General features: G+C 36.9%; 1 protein-coding gene across 5 annotated transcripts in view; it reads left to right on the forward strand.

Moving 5' to 3' along the window:
- The window catches only part of CDC27 (cell division cycle 27), a 57,491-nt gene that overhangs the window by 24,174 nt on the left and 13,564 nt on the right, over positions 1 to 19,753 (forward strand). For 2 of the 5 annotated variants that reach the window (XM_080678767.1, XM_080678769.1), the window contains exons 5-12: positions 1,488 to 1,585; positions 2,403 to 2,557; positions 2,660 to 2,871; positions 3,805 to 3,919; positions 9,719 to 9,834; positions 14,010 to 14,109; positions 15,310 to 15,517; positions 15,719 to 15,891. In XM_080678767.1, the coding sequence (XP_080534893.1) occupies positions 1,488 to 1,585; positions 2,403 to 2,557; positions 2,660 to 2,871; positions 3,805 to 3,919; positions 9,719 to 9,834; positions 14,010 to 14,109; positions 15,310 to 15,517; positions 15,719 to 15,891 (1,177 nt within the window). The remainder of the gene's footprint in view (positions 1 to 1,487; positions 1,586 to 2,402; positions 2,558 to 2,659; positions 2,872 to 3,804; positions 3,920 to 9,718; positions 9,835 to 14,009; positions 14,110 to 15,309; positions 15,518 to 15,718; positions 15,892 to 19,753) is intronic. The other 3 variants (XM_080678768.1, XM_080678770.1, XM_080678771.1) reach the window with 2 other exon arrangements.

Genomic DNA, 19,753 nt, shown 5'->3' on the forward strand with positions numbered 1-19,753 from the left:
CTCTGAAATCAATAAAGACATTTAAAAAAAAAAAAAAGGGATAAGATGGTAACTAGAAAAGACTTGATAGAAAAAGTTTTGTTTCTTTGAATTCTCAATAGTAATAAAACTAGAAGATGGGCAAAATACTTAAATGGATACTTCACTGCAGAGGACATATGGGTGGTAAATAAGCACATAAAAGGATGTGCCAAATCATTAGACTTTAAGGAAAGGAAAATAAAAACCATCATTGGAAATCATTTCACATATGTCCATGTATTTATTGAATCAAATTAGGAAAGTATGGAAAGCTAGATATCCTTCAACTGGTGGTACTTGTCTTTAGTACATCATTCTAGTTTCTACTCACTTGAAAATTTGGAAGTAAGGCAAACTAATCTAGTTCCCCAAAGGGGTCCTCTTCACAGTTCTCTGAGATTACACTGACAGCACTTAGATTATATACTTTAGCTGATAATTTCATTTGAAAATTCTTTTGAAAATCTTGGTTAGTTGCCATCTGGCGCTTTATAGAATTTGGAAAAATTACTGTATCTTATGCCCTAGCTGGTTTAGCTCAGTGGATAGTGTTAGCCTGAGGATTGAAGGGTCCCAGGTTCAATTCTGGTCAAGGGCACATGCCCAGGTTGTGGGCTCAATCCCCAGTAGGGAGCATGCTGGAGGCAGCCGATTGGTGATTCTCTCTCATCATTCATGTTGCAATCTCTCTCCCTCTCCCTTCCTCTCTGAAGTCAATAAAACATTTTTTTTTAAAAAAGAATTACTGTATCTTAATTTTTTTCCATTGTATGTATAATGAAGAATTTCCACTTCAGATAAGAGGATTAGTACCTTTTTTTTGGCCTGAAAGCTCCAGTGAGTCTCACAAACCCTCAACCCCATCTGCCCTCCCATTTAAAAGCAAGGGAAGTAACAATGCCAGTCTAATAATTTTCAGATTGTTACAAGTATATATGGTTTTAGGAATGTTGTTTACATTCTAAATGTAACCTTTATACCTGACTTAGAAACATAAACTTCTTTCATTAAGAGCTATCATCTCTACTTTGTTAGAAAATCTGATCACTTAAAATGCTATATTTAAAGCATTTAAGTCACTTTCAAAATTACCTATAGGATATTATATTAAAAATTAAGAAAAGGAGACTGAAACATTTGGATGTTTTTTGTATCTCCTTTAGTAATTCTAGTATCTGACAGTACATAAAAAACATAATATTCAAGATGGCAATGATAGTTTGTTTATTTTGTTAGCATTCCTTTTAATTTATGTTCTGTTTATTTTCACTGACTTTTGACTTGAATTGCCCTAAGTAATAGAGATTGGAGGATGGTAAGAAGGGGAAAGTGGTGATTTAGGGAAGCATCAAGAAGAGTATTCTCAGAACTTTTGTAAGACTTAACTAATTTCTGTACCAAAAATTTCCTTATAATATATGTCTTAGGTTTTGTAGCGTGTCTAATTGATTTGTTTGCCTTTACAGCAAAACAGATCGGCTTGCCAAAGGATCAGAATGTTACCAAAAGAGCCTTAGTTTAAATCCTTTCCTCTGGTCCCCCTTTGAATCATTATGTGAAATAGGTAGGTTTATAGAAGTGGCTGTAGGGGAAGGGGTTCTCCATTTCCTCTTCTTTATATTTTTCCTTGCTTAATTTTTGGAATGTGATACAAATTATTCAGAAAAAATATTTTTCAAAGCCAAAGGGATGTTAAAATTGATAACAAGAAATAAGATAAAGTCATATGTTTCAGGAATAATGTAGCCTTTCTTGTGTCCTGTAGCATGAGTTGTATTATAAGTATAGCAGTAACCAAAACAGCTTCATGGATAAGAAAAGAAATGAATAGAATCCCAAAGCAGAAACTGTAATAAAATAAATTAAGACCTGGAAAATATGGGGTGTTTCAGTATATATGTATATGTATATATGTATATATATATGTGTGTATATATGTATATATGTATATATATGCTCTAGGATGCATGAAGGATCATTTTAAAACATTGTGTTTATATACAGGGAAGTGCTTAAAATTGCAATATTTCTAGTGGGTTTCAACTCTCTACTCTCACTCCTTACCTTGAGCAAAATGAGATCTAGATCTTTGCTTTCTGCTTTAAAATAAACACAGAAATTGGCATTTTCCTCTGATTTATTATATTTAAAATCAATGTCATTGCTGTTTAGTTTATTTCCTAAATTTATAGCTTTATCTTAAAGGTAATCTTTTGCAATAAATTGATGGGTGGGCTTTTGGGAGGTAAATTTGACCAAGTGAAACAATCAGAAGAACTTTAAAACTCTGGAAAAGGGCTATTTCCACTGATTTATACATACCTGGGGTGGAGAATTAACATTCATTTCTTCAGAAGCAAACTTTTTTTTTCCCTTCACAGGTGAAAAGCCAGATCCTGACCAAACATTTAAATTAACCTCTTTACAGAACTTTAGCAACTGTCTGCCCAACTCTTGCACAACAGTAGTATCTAATCATAATTTATCTCACAGACAACCTGAGACGGTTCTTACAGAAACACCCCAGGACACAATTGTAAGTGTATTATAGTCTAGTGTTCAAAATATTATGAAAATGAAAAATGATATGAACTAAATGATGTATTGTAAATGTCATGGTAGAAATTTTCTGTTTCAGGAATTAAACAGACTGAATTTAGAATCTTCCAATTCAAAGTATTCCTTGAATACAGATTCCTCAGTGTCTTATATTGATTCAGCTGTAATTTCACCAGATACTGTCCCTCTCGGAACAGGAACTTCTATATTATCTAAACAGGTTCAAAATAAACCAAAAACTGGTCGAAGCTTATTAGGAGGACCAGCTGCTCTTAGCCCATTAACCCCCAGGTAAGACAAACAAAAGATAGTTTAAAATGTGTTGTGTAATATTAAATTATTTTATATAATAATTCATGTTATTAGTAATATAAATTAATATGAACAACTTTTAAATCATTATAGAAATAGAGGCTTTTAATAAATCAATAATGGATCTATTCTGTTTCCAGAAAATCAAGTGAAAAAATAAAGTACCTGTGATAAAGATTTAATATTGAATATTGGAGAAAATTTTAAAACTCTTAAATATGTCATAAGGAGTTAGTGTATGCATTGAAAGATGTCTTTATGTTTGTGCATCAGTGAATAGTGAACCTCTTAGAATGTTGAAATGTTTATGATATAATCAGACAATGGTTGTTGTTAAAGTGCTATTTTCTAAGACATGGAGGAAGGAATGACCCCTATTAATATGAAATACTTTGTGAAAATTATTAGAAGTTTATGTATGTATAAATACAGGAACCCAACCTAGAGGATACATATCCAAAAGTATCAAAATAAAAAATTATATGCTAGAATAGACTAAGAATTGGGTCCCAGAGCCAGGGAACTACTAAAATAGAATAACCATGAGATGACAATAACTCATTGAATCCATAAATGGATTCACATTTTCTCTGTAATGTCTAAATCCTTAAATTCCAAGAATTTTAAGAAATTTGATCATTGGGAACTTAGTTTTTACAAAGCCACTCTTATAATAAATCTCCTGAGATCAGTTGTTGCTGCTCAATTTAGTCTTGTTTGATTGGTATTTTAAATTTTAGTTATGGTGATAGTCTACATTCATAGCTTATTTTTAATCTGCCCCTTAGATCTTCACTTGCCCCCAAGACTGATTTGCCATTCTCTTCCTTTTAGACCTTCTAATTTAAGTATACTGCTGCTTTATATATGCCTTGATGACTTTTTGACACCTTGATTTCAACCTCTTCTCAGTTTTGGGATTTTGCCATTAGAAACCCCAAGTCCTGGAGATGGATCCTATTTACAAAACTACACTAATACATCTTCTGTAATTGATGTGCCACCCACCGGAGCCCCTTCAAAAAAGGTATTTTCCATGTAAAATATAGTTTTGGTACCGATGAAAGAAATTCATTTAAAATTCCAACCTGGTAAAAGCAATTTCATAGAGAATCTAACTTTATATAATTGTTGTTGCTTTAGAGTTATTGATCTAAATGTAAAAGGTTATCACTGTCATAGCCTCCTTGTTATAATTGGAGACACAAACCTGGTTGCTCCTTATTTCAGCATACATCAAATAAACACATTCAGATTTTTACTTTTAATTTCCTATGGTTTTTTTTTAATGAAATTAAGAGTTTCTGTCACTTTAAATATAAATAAGAAATATACCTGCCATAGTTTTTACTTGTCCCCATCACCATGTTTGTTTTTTAATTATACTAGTGTTAAAATGAAAAAAAGACTGACTATGTAAAGCCAGCTGTTTCTGATAATAAAATTCTTATAGTGGCTACTCATAGATATGTAGTAAATTTATAGTAAACTAGAGGCCCAGTGCATGAATTCATGCACCAGTTGGGTCCCTCAGCCTGGCCTGTGGGATCAGGCCGAAACTGGCTCTCCAAAATCCCCCGAGGGGTCCCGGATTGCGAGAGGGTGAAGGCCAGCCCAAGGGACCCCACCAGTGCACGATCGGGGCCGGGGAGAAACCATAGGAGGGCTCCAGGGCATGTCCGACCTGTGTTGCTCAGTCCCGATCAGCCGGACCCCAGCAGCAAGCTAACCTACTGGTTGGAGCATCTGCCCCCTGGTGGTTAGTGCATATCATAGCAGCTGGTCAACCGGTTGACTGTCTGCCCCCTGGTGGTCAATGCACATTCTAGCGAGCAGTTGAGCGGCCTTGGCATATCATTAGCATATTACACTTTGATTGGTTGGATGGCTGATCAGACGACCGGACACTTAGCATATTAGGCTTTTATTATATAGCATGTGTAATAAAATAAAAAATATTTGACAGTATTCTTACAGTAAATACTGGAACAAGTTTTTGTTTTTGTTTTTGTTTTTTTTAAATATATTTTATTGATTTTTTACAGAGGAAGGGAGAGGGATAGAGAGTCAGAAACATCAATGAGAGGGTAACATCGATTAGCTGCCTCCTGCACACCCCCCACTGGGGATGTGCCCGCAACCACGGTACGTGCCCTTGACCAGAATCGAACCTGGGACCCTTCAGTCCGCAGGCCGACGCTGTATCCACTGAGCCAAACCGGCCAGGGCTGGAACAAGTTTTGAGATTCTCTTTATAATATCCTATCTAATAAAATAGTAATATGCAAATTAACCATCACTCCACTATACCCACCAGCCACACCCACCAGCCACACCCACCAGCCAATCAGGAGCGAATATGCAACTAAACCCAACCAAGATGGCTGCCGCCACAGAGAGCAGGAGGGAGGCTTGGGTTTCCCTGGCAATGGAGAGGAAGCCAAGCTTTCCGCCTGCCCTTGCCAGCCTAGGCCTCCACTCAAGGCTACAAAGTTTCAATGATAGAAGATACATAAAACAAAACAGAAATGGCGGCAGCCACGGAGCTGGAAAGAGCAGGAGGCTAGGATTGCCCACAGCGATGGAGGAAGCCAAGCTTCTGCAGCCCTGGCTGGCCCAGGCCTCCGCTTAAGGCTACAAAGTTTCAATTATAGAAGATACATAAATCCCCCCAAAAATGGCTGCTGCCACGGAGCAAGCAGAAGGCTTGGCTCCGCTCCAGGCTACAAAGTTTCAATTGTAGAAGATAAATAAACCCCAGATACCAGGGCCTCCGCTTGGGTCGCCAGGGGATGTGGCCGGCCTGCAAACCACCACAGGCCCCTCGCCCAGGCCGCCTCACGCCCCAAGGGAACCCCACCCTGATCCGGGACACCCTTCAGGGCAAACCAGCCGGCCCCCACCCGTGCACCAGGCCTCTATCCTATCTAATAAAAGCGTAATATGCAGATTGACCATCACTCCTACACAAAAGATGGCTGCCCCCATGTGGTCAAAGATCCTGCCCCCATGTGGACACAAGATGGCCACCACAAGATGGCCAGCAGGGGAGGGCATTTGGGAAGGACCAGGTCTTCAAGGGAGGGCAGTTGTGGGCGATTAGGCCAGCAGGGGAGGGCAGTTAGGGGTGACCCTGTTGGCAGAGGAGGGAAGTTGGGGGCAACCAGGCCTGCAGGGGAGAGCAGTTGGGGGGGACCAGGCCTGCAGGGGAGGGCAGTTAGGGGTGACCAGGCCTGCAGGGGAGGGCAGTTAGGGGTGACCAGGCCTGCAGGGGAGGGCAGTTAGAGGAAAACAGGCTGGCAGGGAGCAGTTAGGCATCGGAACAGTTAGGCATCAATCAGGCTGGCAGGGGAGTGGTTAGGGGGTGATCAGGCTGGCAGGCAGAAGCGGTTAGGGGCAATCAGGAAGGCAGGCAGGCGAGCAGTTGGGAGCCAGTAGTCCTAGATTGTGAGAGGGATGTCCGACTGCCCTAAACAGGCAGTCGGACATCCCTCGAGGGGTTACAGATTGGAGAGGATGCAGGCTGGGCTGAGGGACACCTCCCCCCTCCCCCCCGTGCACGAATTTTGTGCACCGGGCCTCTAGTTCTTTTATAAAGATCTATGGCAGTAGAGGTCAAAGTGCTATTTGTTTAAAAGATATCTGTGGTGCAAGGTATCTTTTATGATAATTAAATTAGGTTATATGTGTAAAATGCCTGTTTGCCATGCTTAATAGATGTTTAATAAATGACAGCTAAATAAATAATAGTAATATGTGAATGACCAATATTGCCCCTTTACCTCTCTAGAGACATGTTTCTTCTTGTTTTTTTACTCTTTTATTCCTGAACTTCCTTAGAGTCTGGGGGGAAAAAGTTCCAAGATTGGTGAAAAAGATTGCAAAGTAGTTGAAGTGTAGATTATTTTAAATGTGATCTCTAAAAGTTGGCAACTACCTTGTATTGTACTGTTATAAGAGTGAAAAATAATTGTGGAAATTAGTTTATTACAATTATGAGAAGGCATAGTAGCATAGCAGTTAGCATGCCAAGTGAAATAGGCCAGAACCAGGCAAGCTATTGCAATCAGGAGAAGTTAGGAAGTGAGAGGTACATTATTGCAGTGCCCAAATAATAAAAGCCACTTATCTCTTCCTCTTGTGCCTCTGTTCTCTTCTTACCCTATTACAAGATGTTCTTAGAAAAGCTATACTTGTAGGTCTACATGCAGTATCAACTAAAAATATCGAACGGACTAGTGGGTGTAGTACATAGTTCTTGGTTAGACAAGGCCCAAATTGACTTTAAGTTTTGTCCTTTGGGTGAATGTAGAAGGAAAAGGAGGAAGGTGTATAGGTAAGGTGGTGGTAGATTAGGTGAAAATATTCAGTGGATAGTTAATCATACAGGAAAGAATATGGCCTGGTGATAGAAATAATAATTAAAGATGTTAAAATGGCTAGGCTCTCCTAAGGAAAGAGAGAGTATCTAAAGAGCATAGTTAATGGAAGGAAGAGGGGCCAGCAAATGAAATGGTAAGACAAATAATAAAGATGCTGTACTATTTTAGAAGTTATACAAAGTTTCAAAAAGGAGGGATGATCAGTGATGATAAATGCAGGAAAGGCCAAAATTAAGCTTTCATATCTGATGAAAACATGATTATTTGTAATGTGTAGTTTGAGATTTATGTACAGTGGCTATGAAAGTAACAGGTAAGTTGCCCTAACTGGTTTGGCTCAGTGGATAGAGCGTCGGCCTGCGGACTGAAAGGTCCCAGGTTCGATTCCTGTCAAGGGCATGTAACTTGGTTGCGGGCACATCCCTCGTGGGAGGTGTGCAGGAGGCAGCTGATCGATGTTTCTCTCTCATCGATGTTTCTGACTCTATCCTTCTCCCTTCCTCTCTGTAAAAAATCAATAAAATATATATTAAAAAAAAAAAGAAAGTAACAGGTAAGTTTTGAAGAAAATTATCTGGTAGTAAAGAAATTTAAAACATCCATTGATAGAATAGTAATTGATCTCTTTATAAAGAAGCTAAGTGAGAAAATGAATAGAAATAAGGTGATAAATTAGAGAAGACAGAAAGGAGTAAGCAAAGGGTTTTTCCCCCCTCCAGACAGCAGAAACTAATTAATGAAAGATTGTATACACTAGAAAGAATATTAATTCTAAGAGCAATATCCTTAGAATTTGGAAAATAATTTGATGACTTCTTTTTAAACCTACTCCTCTAACTACTGTAGGTTTCCCCCACTATCCAAAAATAGAGTATTCATGAAACCTTTTGTAAGCCAAAATGGTTTAAAGCAAATAAGTAGTTATAATTTATAAATTATAAGTAATTTATAAAGAAATATTTTGAGCATTCCCAGACCCAAAATTCAATGCATGCACGTCTTTATTTCGTTCACCACAATTGAAACGCTTAGGTACATCTGGTTTTCTGCTATACATAACATCCTTACGAGTTTTTCTCATACTTTAGGACATATCTTGCTAATGAGTGACAAAATAAAGCACAGATGTTCACAGACACAGTTCCATGCTCTGGTGGCATGATGCTGGGTGTAGTTCCCAGGGAAGGAGTTTACTGGTACCTCTCTCACTGCAGGAGGCTCTCAACGCTTCTAACAGCTCCTTGCAAAACAAATGCTAAACAGCATTTTTGCTTTAAACTTTTTTCATAAAAGCGAAAGTCATGAACTTTCAAAAAGCAGGGTATACCTGTATAGAACTGTTTTTACTAAGTGTCAAAGAAGGGTTATAAAAATCTTATTCTATATATTTTTAAGATATTTTTTAATGTATTTTATTGATTTCTTACAGAGAGGAAGGGAGAGAGAGGGATAGAGAGTTAGAAACACCGATGAGAGAGAAACATCAATCAGCTGCCTCCTGCACGCCCCCCCACTGGGGATGTGCCTGCAACCGAGGTACATGCCCTTGACCGGAATTGAACCTGGGACCCTTCAGTCCGCAGGCCGACGCTCCATCCACTGAGCCAAACCAGCTAGGGCTATTTTTAAGATATTTTTATTGATTTCAGAAAGGAAGGGAGAGGGGAAAAGGGATAGAAACATCATTGATAACAGAGAATCATTGATTGGCTGCTTCCTGCAGACCCCCTAAAGGGTATTGAGCCTGCAACCCAGGCATGTGCTTTGACTGGCAATTGAACCGTGACCTCCAGGTCGATGCTCAACCACTAAGCTATGCCAGCTGGGCTATATTATTTTTTTATGTATACTAAAGTAGATCATAAATCTTGAGAATAGTAGCTGTCTTAAAATTCTTTAGCTTAGCCCCAACTGGAGAAGATGTTGTAATAAAAGACTTCCAAGAATTTGAGCCTTTCCTTAAAAATTAAATTAAAAGATGACAGGATAGTATAAAGATAAAAATACTGGGGTTAAAATGTGGAAATAGCCGAAACCGGTTTGGCTCAATGGAAAGAGCGTCGGCCTGCGGACTGAAGGGTCCCGGGTTCGATTCCGGTCAAGGGCATGTACCTTGGTTGCGGGCACATCTCCAGTGGGAGGTGTGCAGGAGGCAGCTGATCGATGTTTCTCTCTCATTGATGTTTCTAGCTCTCTATCCCTCTCCCTTCCTCTCTGTAAAATATCAATAAAATATATTTTTTAAAAAAAATGTGGAAATAGGCTGATGTTCATTCTAATGTGACATTAATAATGACAATGAAATTGATAGTTTGTGTATTCAAATGACAGTAATATATTATGAAATCTTGCATTTGGATAATGGAGATGGGAGCATCATATGTCTTTTATTATTTATAATGCAATTTATAATTCACAAACCTTAGACATTTTGTGTTTTACAGTCTGTTGCCAGAATCGGCCAAACTGGAACAAAATCTGTCTTCTCACAGAGTGGAAATAGTCGAGAGGTAACTCCAGTTCTTGTTGCACAAACACAAAGTTCTGGCCCACAAACAAGGTATTTATTATGGTGCATTACTTGGTATTGTTCAGCTTTTCTTGATATACTTCCATATAGGCAGGTTTTGACTCTCGCAAGAATTCTAGAATGACTATGATAAATTTTGAATACGTCAAATTTGAGAAATTTCTAACTTACTAAAGAGACTAGTGTTAATTTTTAGTTGAATATTATAATGCAAATCAAGACAAGAATTAGCTAAAATATATTTTTAGTTTACTCTAATTGCCTCATGAATTTGTTTAAGCTAGATATTCCAAACACTCCGCCAAAGTAATTGTCCTCTTATTTACGTGACCTTCTCCACTGGTCAAGTACAGATAGGTTTCATTCTCCCATTCCCGTTATGCATTTCTATAAACATATGTCTCTTTCCTCCTCAAATAGTGAACATGTATCATAAGCCTTAAAAGTCACATGTAGCCCTAACCAGTTTGGCTCAGTGGATAGAGCGTCGGCCTGCGGACTGAAGGGTCCCAGGTTCCATTCCGGTCAAGGGCATGTACCTGGGTTGCGGGCACATCCCCAGTAGGGGGCGTGCAGGAGGCAGCTGATCGATGTCTCTCTCTCATCGATGTTTCTAACTCTCTATCCCTCTCTCTTCCTCTCTGTAAAAAATCAATAAAATATATTTAAAAAAAAAAAAGTCACATGTATGCATATAACTTGACTATATAAAAGGCCTCAATATTTCTAAAGCAGCAGGATGATAAGTGTCCTCATGAGTGCCATCTTGAAGACAGGTGACAAATTGCCTGGGGCTCAGTTATGAGAAGGAGCCTGAGGTCTCCTTCAGAGTAATGTTATATAGGCTGAGTATATGCTAATCCTAAAGAATACTTAAAACATTTATTGAATTATACATTTCACTTAAAAACTAAACAAACAAATACACTAACTAATAAGCATCAACTATTAATAATTCTTTGTTCTTTGTATTACCTACTTAATTCTATATTTGTTTCCTATAGCTGCCGAAACAAAGTACCACAAACTGGATGGTTTAAAATAACAGAAATTTATTCACTCACAGTTCTCGACACAATAATCCAAAATTAAAGTGTTGACAGGATCATACAACCTCTGAAGCCTCTAGAGGAGGATCCTTCCTTGGCTCTTTCAGCTTCTGGTAGCCCCAGGCATTTCTTAGTTGGTGGTAGCCTAACTCAGTATCTGCCTCTGTCTTTTCCACATGGCCGTCTTCCCTGTGTATTTCTGTATCCAAATTTCCCTTTTCTTTTAAGGAAATCAGTAATATGGGCCCTGATGGCCTCATCTTAACGTTACTATAGCTACAAAAACCCTAGTTATTACTATTATTTTTTAAATATATTTTTATTGATTTCAGAGAGGAAGGGAGAGGGAGAGGGAGAGAGAAATAAAAACATCAATGATGAGAGAGAATCATCGATTGGCTGCTTTCTGCATGCCCCCTACTGGGGATGGAGCCCGTAACCCAGGCATGTGCCCTTGAATCGAACCCAGGACCCTTCAGTCCACAGGGTGACACTGTCCACTGAGCCAAACTGGCTACAGTTGAGACCCTATTTTTAAATAAGGTCACATTCACAGGTTCTGGGGTGTTAGGAGTTCAACATATCTTTTTAGGAGACACAGTTCAACCCATAGCATTGCTTTATTAGTAACTAGAGGCCCGATGCACAAAATTCATGCAAGAGTAGGCCTTCCTTCCCCCGGCTGTCGGCACTGGCTTACCTTGCAGCCCCGGCTTGGCTTCTTCAGGAAGGACGTCCAGTCTAATTAGCATATTATGCTTTTATTATTATAGATCACTATTTTGTCTTTTGTTTACAGTTTATAGTGTAACATTTTAACTTATAAAAGTCTACCTTCAAGTAATAATATATACCATGTCATGTATAGCATAAAACCTTATTATAGTATATTTTCATGCTCCTCTCTGAGTCTTTATGCTATGGTTGTCATATAATTTACTTCTATGTATGTTATTATTTATTAACCTCATAGTGCATTGTAGTTTCTGCCTTGGTTATCTTTTATAGAATTTTTGTAAAATAATACAAAGAAGTCTATTTTATATTTACTCATATATTTATAATTTCTGGTGCTTTTTATTTTTTTGTTTTTCCTTTTTTAATTTTACCTTTATTGCTTAAAGTATTACAAGTGTCCCTCCCCCCCCCCCCCTTAACTCGCCTTCTTTCCACTGCCGTTATTTATTTCTGTATATCCAAATTTCAATTTGGTATCCTTTTTCTTCATCTTGAAGGAATTATTTTAACTTTTCTTGTGGTCCAGGTCTAATGATCATGAATTTTTTCAGCTTTTGTATGTCAGAAGAAAATTTTTATTTCACCTTTGTTTTATAATTGAAGGAATTGTTCACTGTCAGGTTTTGAGCATTTTTTCTTTTTCTTTTGTCAAATGGCCCTTTGGAGCTAACAGAACCCTAATGATAATTATAATATAGGAAGAGTTTGTCTTTAGCCACCCCAACTCCAGAATCCTCTTAATCATTTTTACTTCTACCCCTATAAGATTTATGTTGACCTCATACAGGCTTCTGTCTATTTAAAGCAATCTCAGCATCTTTCTCAGATTTGTCTTCCATATAAACTGCCCCATGCTATGAGATTATTCCTTCCCCCTTCTCAGTCAAAACCTTTTTCTATAATTAGGCAATATTGAAAAAATATCATTCACATTTGTAGTAAAAATGACAGTTGTTAGTACAAAATAAAGGAAAATGAATTGGTTTCTCAAAAAAAACAAAATATGGAGACAGTAAAAGGATTAATGGTTGCAAGGAGATGGAGAGGGAGTGATGAACAGACAGAGCACAGAGGATTTTTAGGGCAGTGAAAATATTCTATATGATACCATAATTACCTATCATTGTATATTTGTCCAAATTCATAGAATGTGCAAAACCAAAAATGAACTCTAATGTGAACTGTGGTCTTTGAAGATGTGAACTGTGGTCTTTGGAGAATTATGATATGTTGATATAGGTTCCTAAACTATAACAGTTGTACTACTGTAGGGGGATGTTGATGATGGGGGAGGCTATGCATTTGGGAGTTTAGAGGGTATATGGGAAATCCCTGTATCTGCCCCCCTCAATATTTCTGTGAACTTTGAACTGCTCTTAAAAATAAATTTAAAAATTTATTTAAAAAATTAATTGGTTAACCCGTGGTCGGCAAACTGCGGCTCGCGAGCCTCATGCGGCTCTTGGCCCCTTGAGTTTTTAGCAAAGGCCAGCTTAGGAGTACCCTAATTAAGTTAATAACAATGTACCTACCTATATAGTTTAAGTTTAAAAAATTTGGCTCTAAAAAAAATTTTATTCGTTGTACTGTTGATATTTGGCTCTGTTGACTAATTAGTTTGCCAACCACTGGCGTTAACCCAAATGACCTCTTTTGCTGAAATCCCTACATTGAGATTATGGTTTTTGAAAAGATTAAGGACTACCTGGGTATTCTTTACTCACCGGTCAATATCTCTTTTCAAAAGTCTCTTTGACCCAAACTCAGGTAACTACTAGGATTTCCCATAAACTGTATAAATTGTAAACAGTTTGCTCCATAGACTTACCTACTGTCAGATAATTTTAGGTTTTAAGTTTGTTTGCTTTCAAAGAATGAAATTCTTATATCGTAGGATTTGCCTTTAAAGTAAAAAAATGTACCCAAGAGATTATTAGATTTCTTTTGTTCTATAAATCTTGATGTGGTGTTTGAATTTATAGGGAAATACTTCTCAAGTATAAGTTGTTCTGGTGGTATTTGTTGGGAAGTATCCCTACATTTAAACTATCCATGGCCAATTATCTTTTCCTTTTTCTCTAATTTGCTATAGTTGCAAATGAGGGCTAGAGATAATTGGTTTATAGGTTTGTTTACCTTTTATTGACCCAGAATTTTTATGTGTATTGTTTTAAGTTTAAATTGGCAATTTCAAATAGAGCAAAGATCTGTAGTATAATCATTATTTTATGGTAACACAAATAGTATTTAAATCTGAGTTTTCATAGAGGGACGAGAAAAGGACTAACCAAACTCATCAACTTTAGAGTGCAAACATGTTGAATGTTTATTTTTTAATATACCTGAATTGAAGCAACAGTTTATGGTCATAAACTGAGTTTTTTTTTTTTAATGTCTACTTTTATATATTTTTTTTAGTACAACACCTCAGGTATTGAGCCCCACTATCACATCTCCCCCAAATGCACTGCCTCGAAGAAGTTCACGACTTTTTACTAGTGACAGCTCTACAACCAAGGTAATGCTTCCCCCTCTAAAATTTCTGTTCATCAATGACTCAATTTCTAATAAATAAATTAAGTGACTATGTAATTTTTTTTTTTTAATTTGGGGAGCCATCTATATAACATTTGTAAATTTCCTTGGTCCTTTATTAAATATTTTATAACTTAGTTGAAATAACAAAATTGTGTTGGAGAACAGATCAGTGGTTTTTAGTAGTTAGAACTGGGGGAAGGTATGACTTTTAAAGCATAGCACAAGGGAATTTCTTTGTGTTGATAGAATATTCTGTTTCTTTATTGTGGCAGTGGATTATACAAATCCATACATATTATAAAATTCATAGAACTGTGCACATCCACCCTCCCCCAAAAAAGTGCATGTAAAAAACTGATGAAATCCAAATAAGGTCTGTAGTTTAGTTGATAGTATTATACTAACTCCAGTTTCCTGGATTTGATGATGTACTATGGTTATGTCAGATGTTGTCATTGGTGAAAATTGGGGGAAGAGTAAATGGAAATTTTATTTTCTTTACACATTTCTTTGCACAATTAAAGGGCCTCATTATGTCTTTGGTAAATTTCCTTGGTCCATTGACAAATATTATGGATAATCTTTGACATTCAGTTCAATAGTTTTATGATATCAATTATGATGCTCTGAGACAAGTAGTATTGCATCTACTTTTCTTATTTTTAAATAATAAATGAAAATTATATACTTTCAGCCGAAACCGGTTTGGCTCAGTGGATAGAGCGTCGGCCTGCGGACTGAAAGGTCCCGGGTTCGATTCCGGTCAAGGGCATGTACCTTGGTTGTGGGCACATCCTCAGTGGGAGGTGTGCAGGAGGCAGCTGATCGATGTTTCTCTCTCATCGATGTTTCTAGCTCTCTATCCCTCTCCCTTCCTCTCTGTGAAATATCAATAAAATATATTAAAAAAAAAAAAAAGAAAATTATATACTTTCAGAAAAGAGCAACATTTAATGCTAATTTATCTTAAACACTGGTTAATATGAATTATTTTCAGAATTATTTAAAATTAAATGACTTTAAAGACTTGTCTTTATAAATTTTTTTCTGAGAAAAATACACATCAGTCAAGATTATACACAATGTTGCATATTTATTTTTATCTAATATTTGAGAAAGGTTGGGGGAATGTCTAAAATACATGAGTGTAACAAGTGTGAGGTTTTCCTGCTTTTTACAGGAGAATAGCAAAAAATTAAAAATGAAGTTTCCACCTAAAATCCCAAACAGAAAAACAAAAAGTAAAACTAATAAAGGAGGAATAACTCAACCTAACATAAATGATAGCCTGGAAATTACAAAATTGGACTCTTCCATCATTTCAGAAGGGAAAATCTCTACAATCACACCTCAGATCCAGGCATTTAATCTACAGAAAGCAGCAGCAGGTCTGTTTTAAATGCTAAATATCTTCTTTGTATTTTATTCACTATTTTTAAGTAAGTTTTTTTTATGTTCACTAAAGTGTCTTTCATTTTATCTAAATAGATGTTGGAATTTTTAATGAATAATTTTGTAATTAGCCTTTCTAGAAAACCAAGCTGTTTTATTGTCTTTTCTCCTTTGTTTACTACATTGTTTTCTCCTAGAAGGTTTGATGAGCCTTCTTCGTGAAATGGGGAAAGGTTATTTAGCTTTGTGTTCATACAACTGCAAAGAAGCTATAAATATCTTGAGCCACCTACCTTCTCATCACTACAATACTGGTTGGGTACTGTGCCAAATTGGAAGGGCCTATTTTGAACTTTCAGAGTACATGCAAGTAAGTATAGAAAACAGTTATATATGGCTTTTTACACATAACTGAAATATAATTAATGCCTATCCTTGGCAAGGCTAGATTTAAAAGGTCAATATTTATTATGTAATGTCTATATTTTCTCAGTATTTATAATTTATAAATACAGTTCTTTCTTGTGTTAAGGGGTGAGGGATTTAAATTCTTTAGGATTACTTGAAGTAGATTTGTAGAGTACAACCCAAGTCATCCATACATTTTTTTTTTTAATCCTCACACAAGAATATTTTTATTGATTTTTTTTTGGGGGGGAGGTTAAGAGAGAGAGAGAGAGAGAGAGAGAGAGACATGGGATAGAATGTGATAGAAACATCCATTGCTTGCCTCCCATACTTGCCCTGACTGGGGATTGAACACACAACCTCAGTATGTGCCCTGACCAGGAATTGAACCAGCAACCTTTAAGTGTACAGAATGTTGTTCCAACCAATTTAGCCACACTGGCCAGGGCCCATATATTCTTCTTTTTTTTTTGGGGGGGGGGGGGGGAGGACAGGGTTGCATACATTCTTATATGGAACATTTGAACTCAGTTGAACCTGAAAATATATATTTACCATGTAATAGATATTTCTAGTAAAAATTCTTTCTACTATATTCAGAGTTCTTACTGGAATGAATAGTTGGCATTTCATATCCTATATAATAAAAGCCTAATATGCTAGGTGTCCAGTCGGCCGTTCAACCAATCAAAGCATAATATGCCCATGATATGCTAAGGCCGCTCAACCAGTCGCTATGATGTGCACTGACCACCAGGAGGCAGACACTTTGACCTGAGGTTTAGCTTGCTGCTGGGGTCTGGAGGATCGAGACTGAGCGAGACAGGCTGGACACGCCCTAGAGCCCTCCCGCATCCCTCCTCAGCCCCAATCGTGCACCAGTGGGGTCCCTCGGCCTGGCCTGCACCCTCTTGCAATCCATGACCCCTCGGGGGGTGTCAGAGAGCTGGTTTTGGCCTGATCCTGCAGGCCAGGCATAGGGACCCCACTGTTGCACGAATTCGTGCACTGGGCCTCTAGTGTTTTATAAACTTGAGGGATGCTATGAAGAAAATTGTAATCGAGGACACAGTGTCTTTATCACAAGGCTTTTAGCCTTTAATTTTAATTATATTTGTTGATTACGTTATTTATTTATACTGGAAATGGAGAGCATGATTAACCTAAAGCCAAAGAAAATTCTAATTATAATTTAAATGTCTTCCCTACTTCTTCCAAAGCATTTCCTTTCCTCACCCTCTAAACTTAAAAACAAAATTTTAAGAAACCTCTATATCAAGCATGTCAAACTCAAAGGCTAACATGGGCCAAATAAACAAGGTTTAAGTTTATGTGGGACGCAAAAAAACAAAAGCTTCAATTTTCAAAAAAAAGCAGGTTTATTTTGATAGAGACATCCTAAATGCAAAGGGCTGAAATAAATGAGTAATTTTTAACATAAAATAATAGAACATTTTAATAAAAATTAATATTTTCTTAAGCATTAACTTACCAGACACTGAATAACTGCACAAATTAATAAGCGTAACGCAAATAAACCTATTTTTCTTGGTCTACGAAAGCTAAATATTTCATGTTGTGCACACCAAACAAGTCAGTACAAGACTAATGATGTGGTAATCGGCTGCTAAAATATTCGCTGCTAGTATTAGTGGAGAGAAATGATGTGCCTGCGCGTAAGGCGTGTAAGAAAAATGAATGCAACACGATTATAGTAATCTGTCATTAGCAAACATTGTAGTTCATTAATAATAATTATGTATAACAGGATATTGTAAAAATTAAGTTATGAAATTTTTATTAAAACATTTCTTACATACTGTGATATTGGCTGGGCCACAAAAATATTCATTGTGGGCCACATGTGGCCCATGAGTTTGCATGCTTGCTCTATATTAAGATAATTTTTCTAATATAAATTATTATTTAAGATTAATAATGTTACTTTTTTGCCTTGTTTACTTTCAGTTCATTTATTCAGTATTTATTTGAGTAATATTATGTCCTAGTCTCTCTTCTAGATTCTATAATACAGCTAGACAGATAATTGCTTGCTTTCATAGAGGTTACATTCTAATTCTAATAAAAGAGACAGATTATAAGCCAATAAATATATAAAGACTAGAGGCCTGGTGCACGAGATTCATGTACTTGGGGGGTCCCTCAGCCCAGCCTGCACCCTTTTGCAGCCTGGGAACCCCTGGGGAGTAGGCCTAAGCGGTCCTTTGGACATCCTTAGTGCTGCCACAGAGGTGGGAGAGGATCCCGCCACCACCACTGCGCTCCCCAGCCATGAGGCCAGCTTCTGGGCTTCTGGCTGAGCGGTGCTCCCCCTGTGGGAGTGCACTGATCACTAAGGGGCAGCTCCTGCTTTGGTCTGTGCACTTTGTAGTGACCAGACGTTCCAGCATTCAGCCAATTGGCATATTACCCTTTTATTATATAGGATGGATAGCAGTAAGTTATATGAAGAAAAAAATGAAGCATGGTAAGGAAATTGAGGGACAGTGAAGTATGGTGCTTTTTTATTTTTAAGTGTGCTCAGAGAAAGAACTTTACTCCTCCCTTTATGAGCCATATAAAGATCTAGTGGTGGAGTGTTCTTCTAGATAGAGAATAAATGCAGAAGTTACCTTTTCATGTAATTTTGTGGAGTAAAGAGAGAAAGAGCTGTAGATAGTCTTATTCATTGCTAGAAGACCCATGTTTGGATTATGGTCCTTTACTGGTACACAGGCAAAAGTTGTGTTTGGCAAGCCCTTTTCAAAATTATTTCTAATTTATTGTTTTACAGGTACTTTAAAATACATTAATTTTGTTGTTTCCCCTAATTATAGAGCAGATATAGATCCAGATATTTAACTGAAGAAAGCCTTTGTTTCAACTTAAAGTTATGATTTTTAAAAATATTTTCTTGTCTATGCCACAATCACTTTTCAGAAGAAACAATAGATTTTGGAAAATTTGAAAACAAACATTTCCAAAATCTGTATTTGGCTGATAGTTAGGTCTGTCTTCTTGTAACCAATGCCTGTTTGAAAATTGTATCTGTATAATTTATAGGGGATTTCAGGAAAGTTATAAGTTATCAAGCTATCCTAGATAGTATATGGCCATTTCTTAGATTTAAGCTCCTGGTTTTAGAAATATTATTTTCTTATTTTATGTCTTCTTAATTTCATTAAGAACAGACCATATATTCTTTAATTCTAAACTAAACTTGACTTTCAGAATTTTGAACTTACTGAATTGATAACTGAAGGAACTAATTGGTTTTATATAAACCAAAGCCTCAAACTCCAGGGGGAGAGAAGCACAGCTCTGGGAGCTGTGAGTGTGGTGAGGAAATAATTTGATAGGAAGGACCCTAAGTCAAGAGAGTGCCACAAAGGAAAAAAGAATTACTAGATAGGGACAATTTCTGGCAGATGTGATATTGGTGGGAATAGTAAGTGCTCAACATGTCTTGAACCTGTTTTTCCTCTAAAGTTTTCAACCCAACCTCTTAATAAAAGTCAGTACAAAAATAGGTATTTTTTTGTTACCTATTCATCTCTCACCTTTCCTGAGGGAAAGTTATTCTGTAAAGCCACAATATTAAAACTTTTTGAAATGTGGTTTTTGAGAATAAAATAATTGACTTGTCCTTTTTAAATTGTAACTTTGAATAGATCTTTTTGTGTGTGTGGAAACTTAAGTTTTCTTTTCAGAATTCATGTTTCTACTATGACTTGTGTATAAAAACTAAGTTAAGTGTGAATGTGGTTACATCAACATTTGACCTGCCATGAAAAGTTGCTCAGTTTGGCCTTGTGTTATTACTA

Source organism: Plecotus auritus (genome assembly GCF_963455305.1).
Source record: "Plecotus auritus genome assembly, chromosome: 7".
Lineage (NCBI taxonomy): Eukaryota > Metazoa > Chordata > Mammalia > Chiroptera > Vespertilionidae > Plecotus > Plecotus auritus.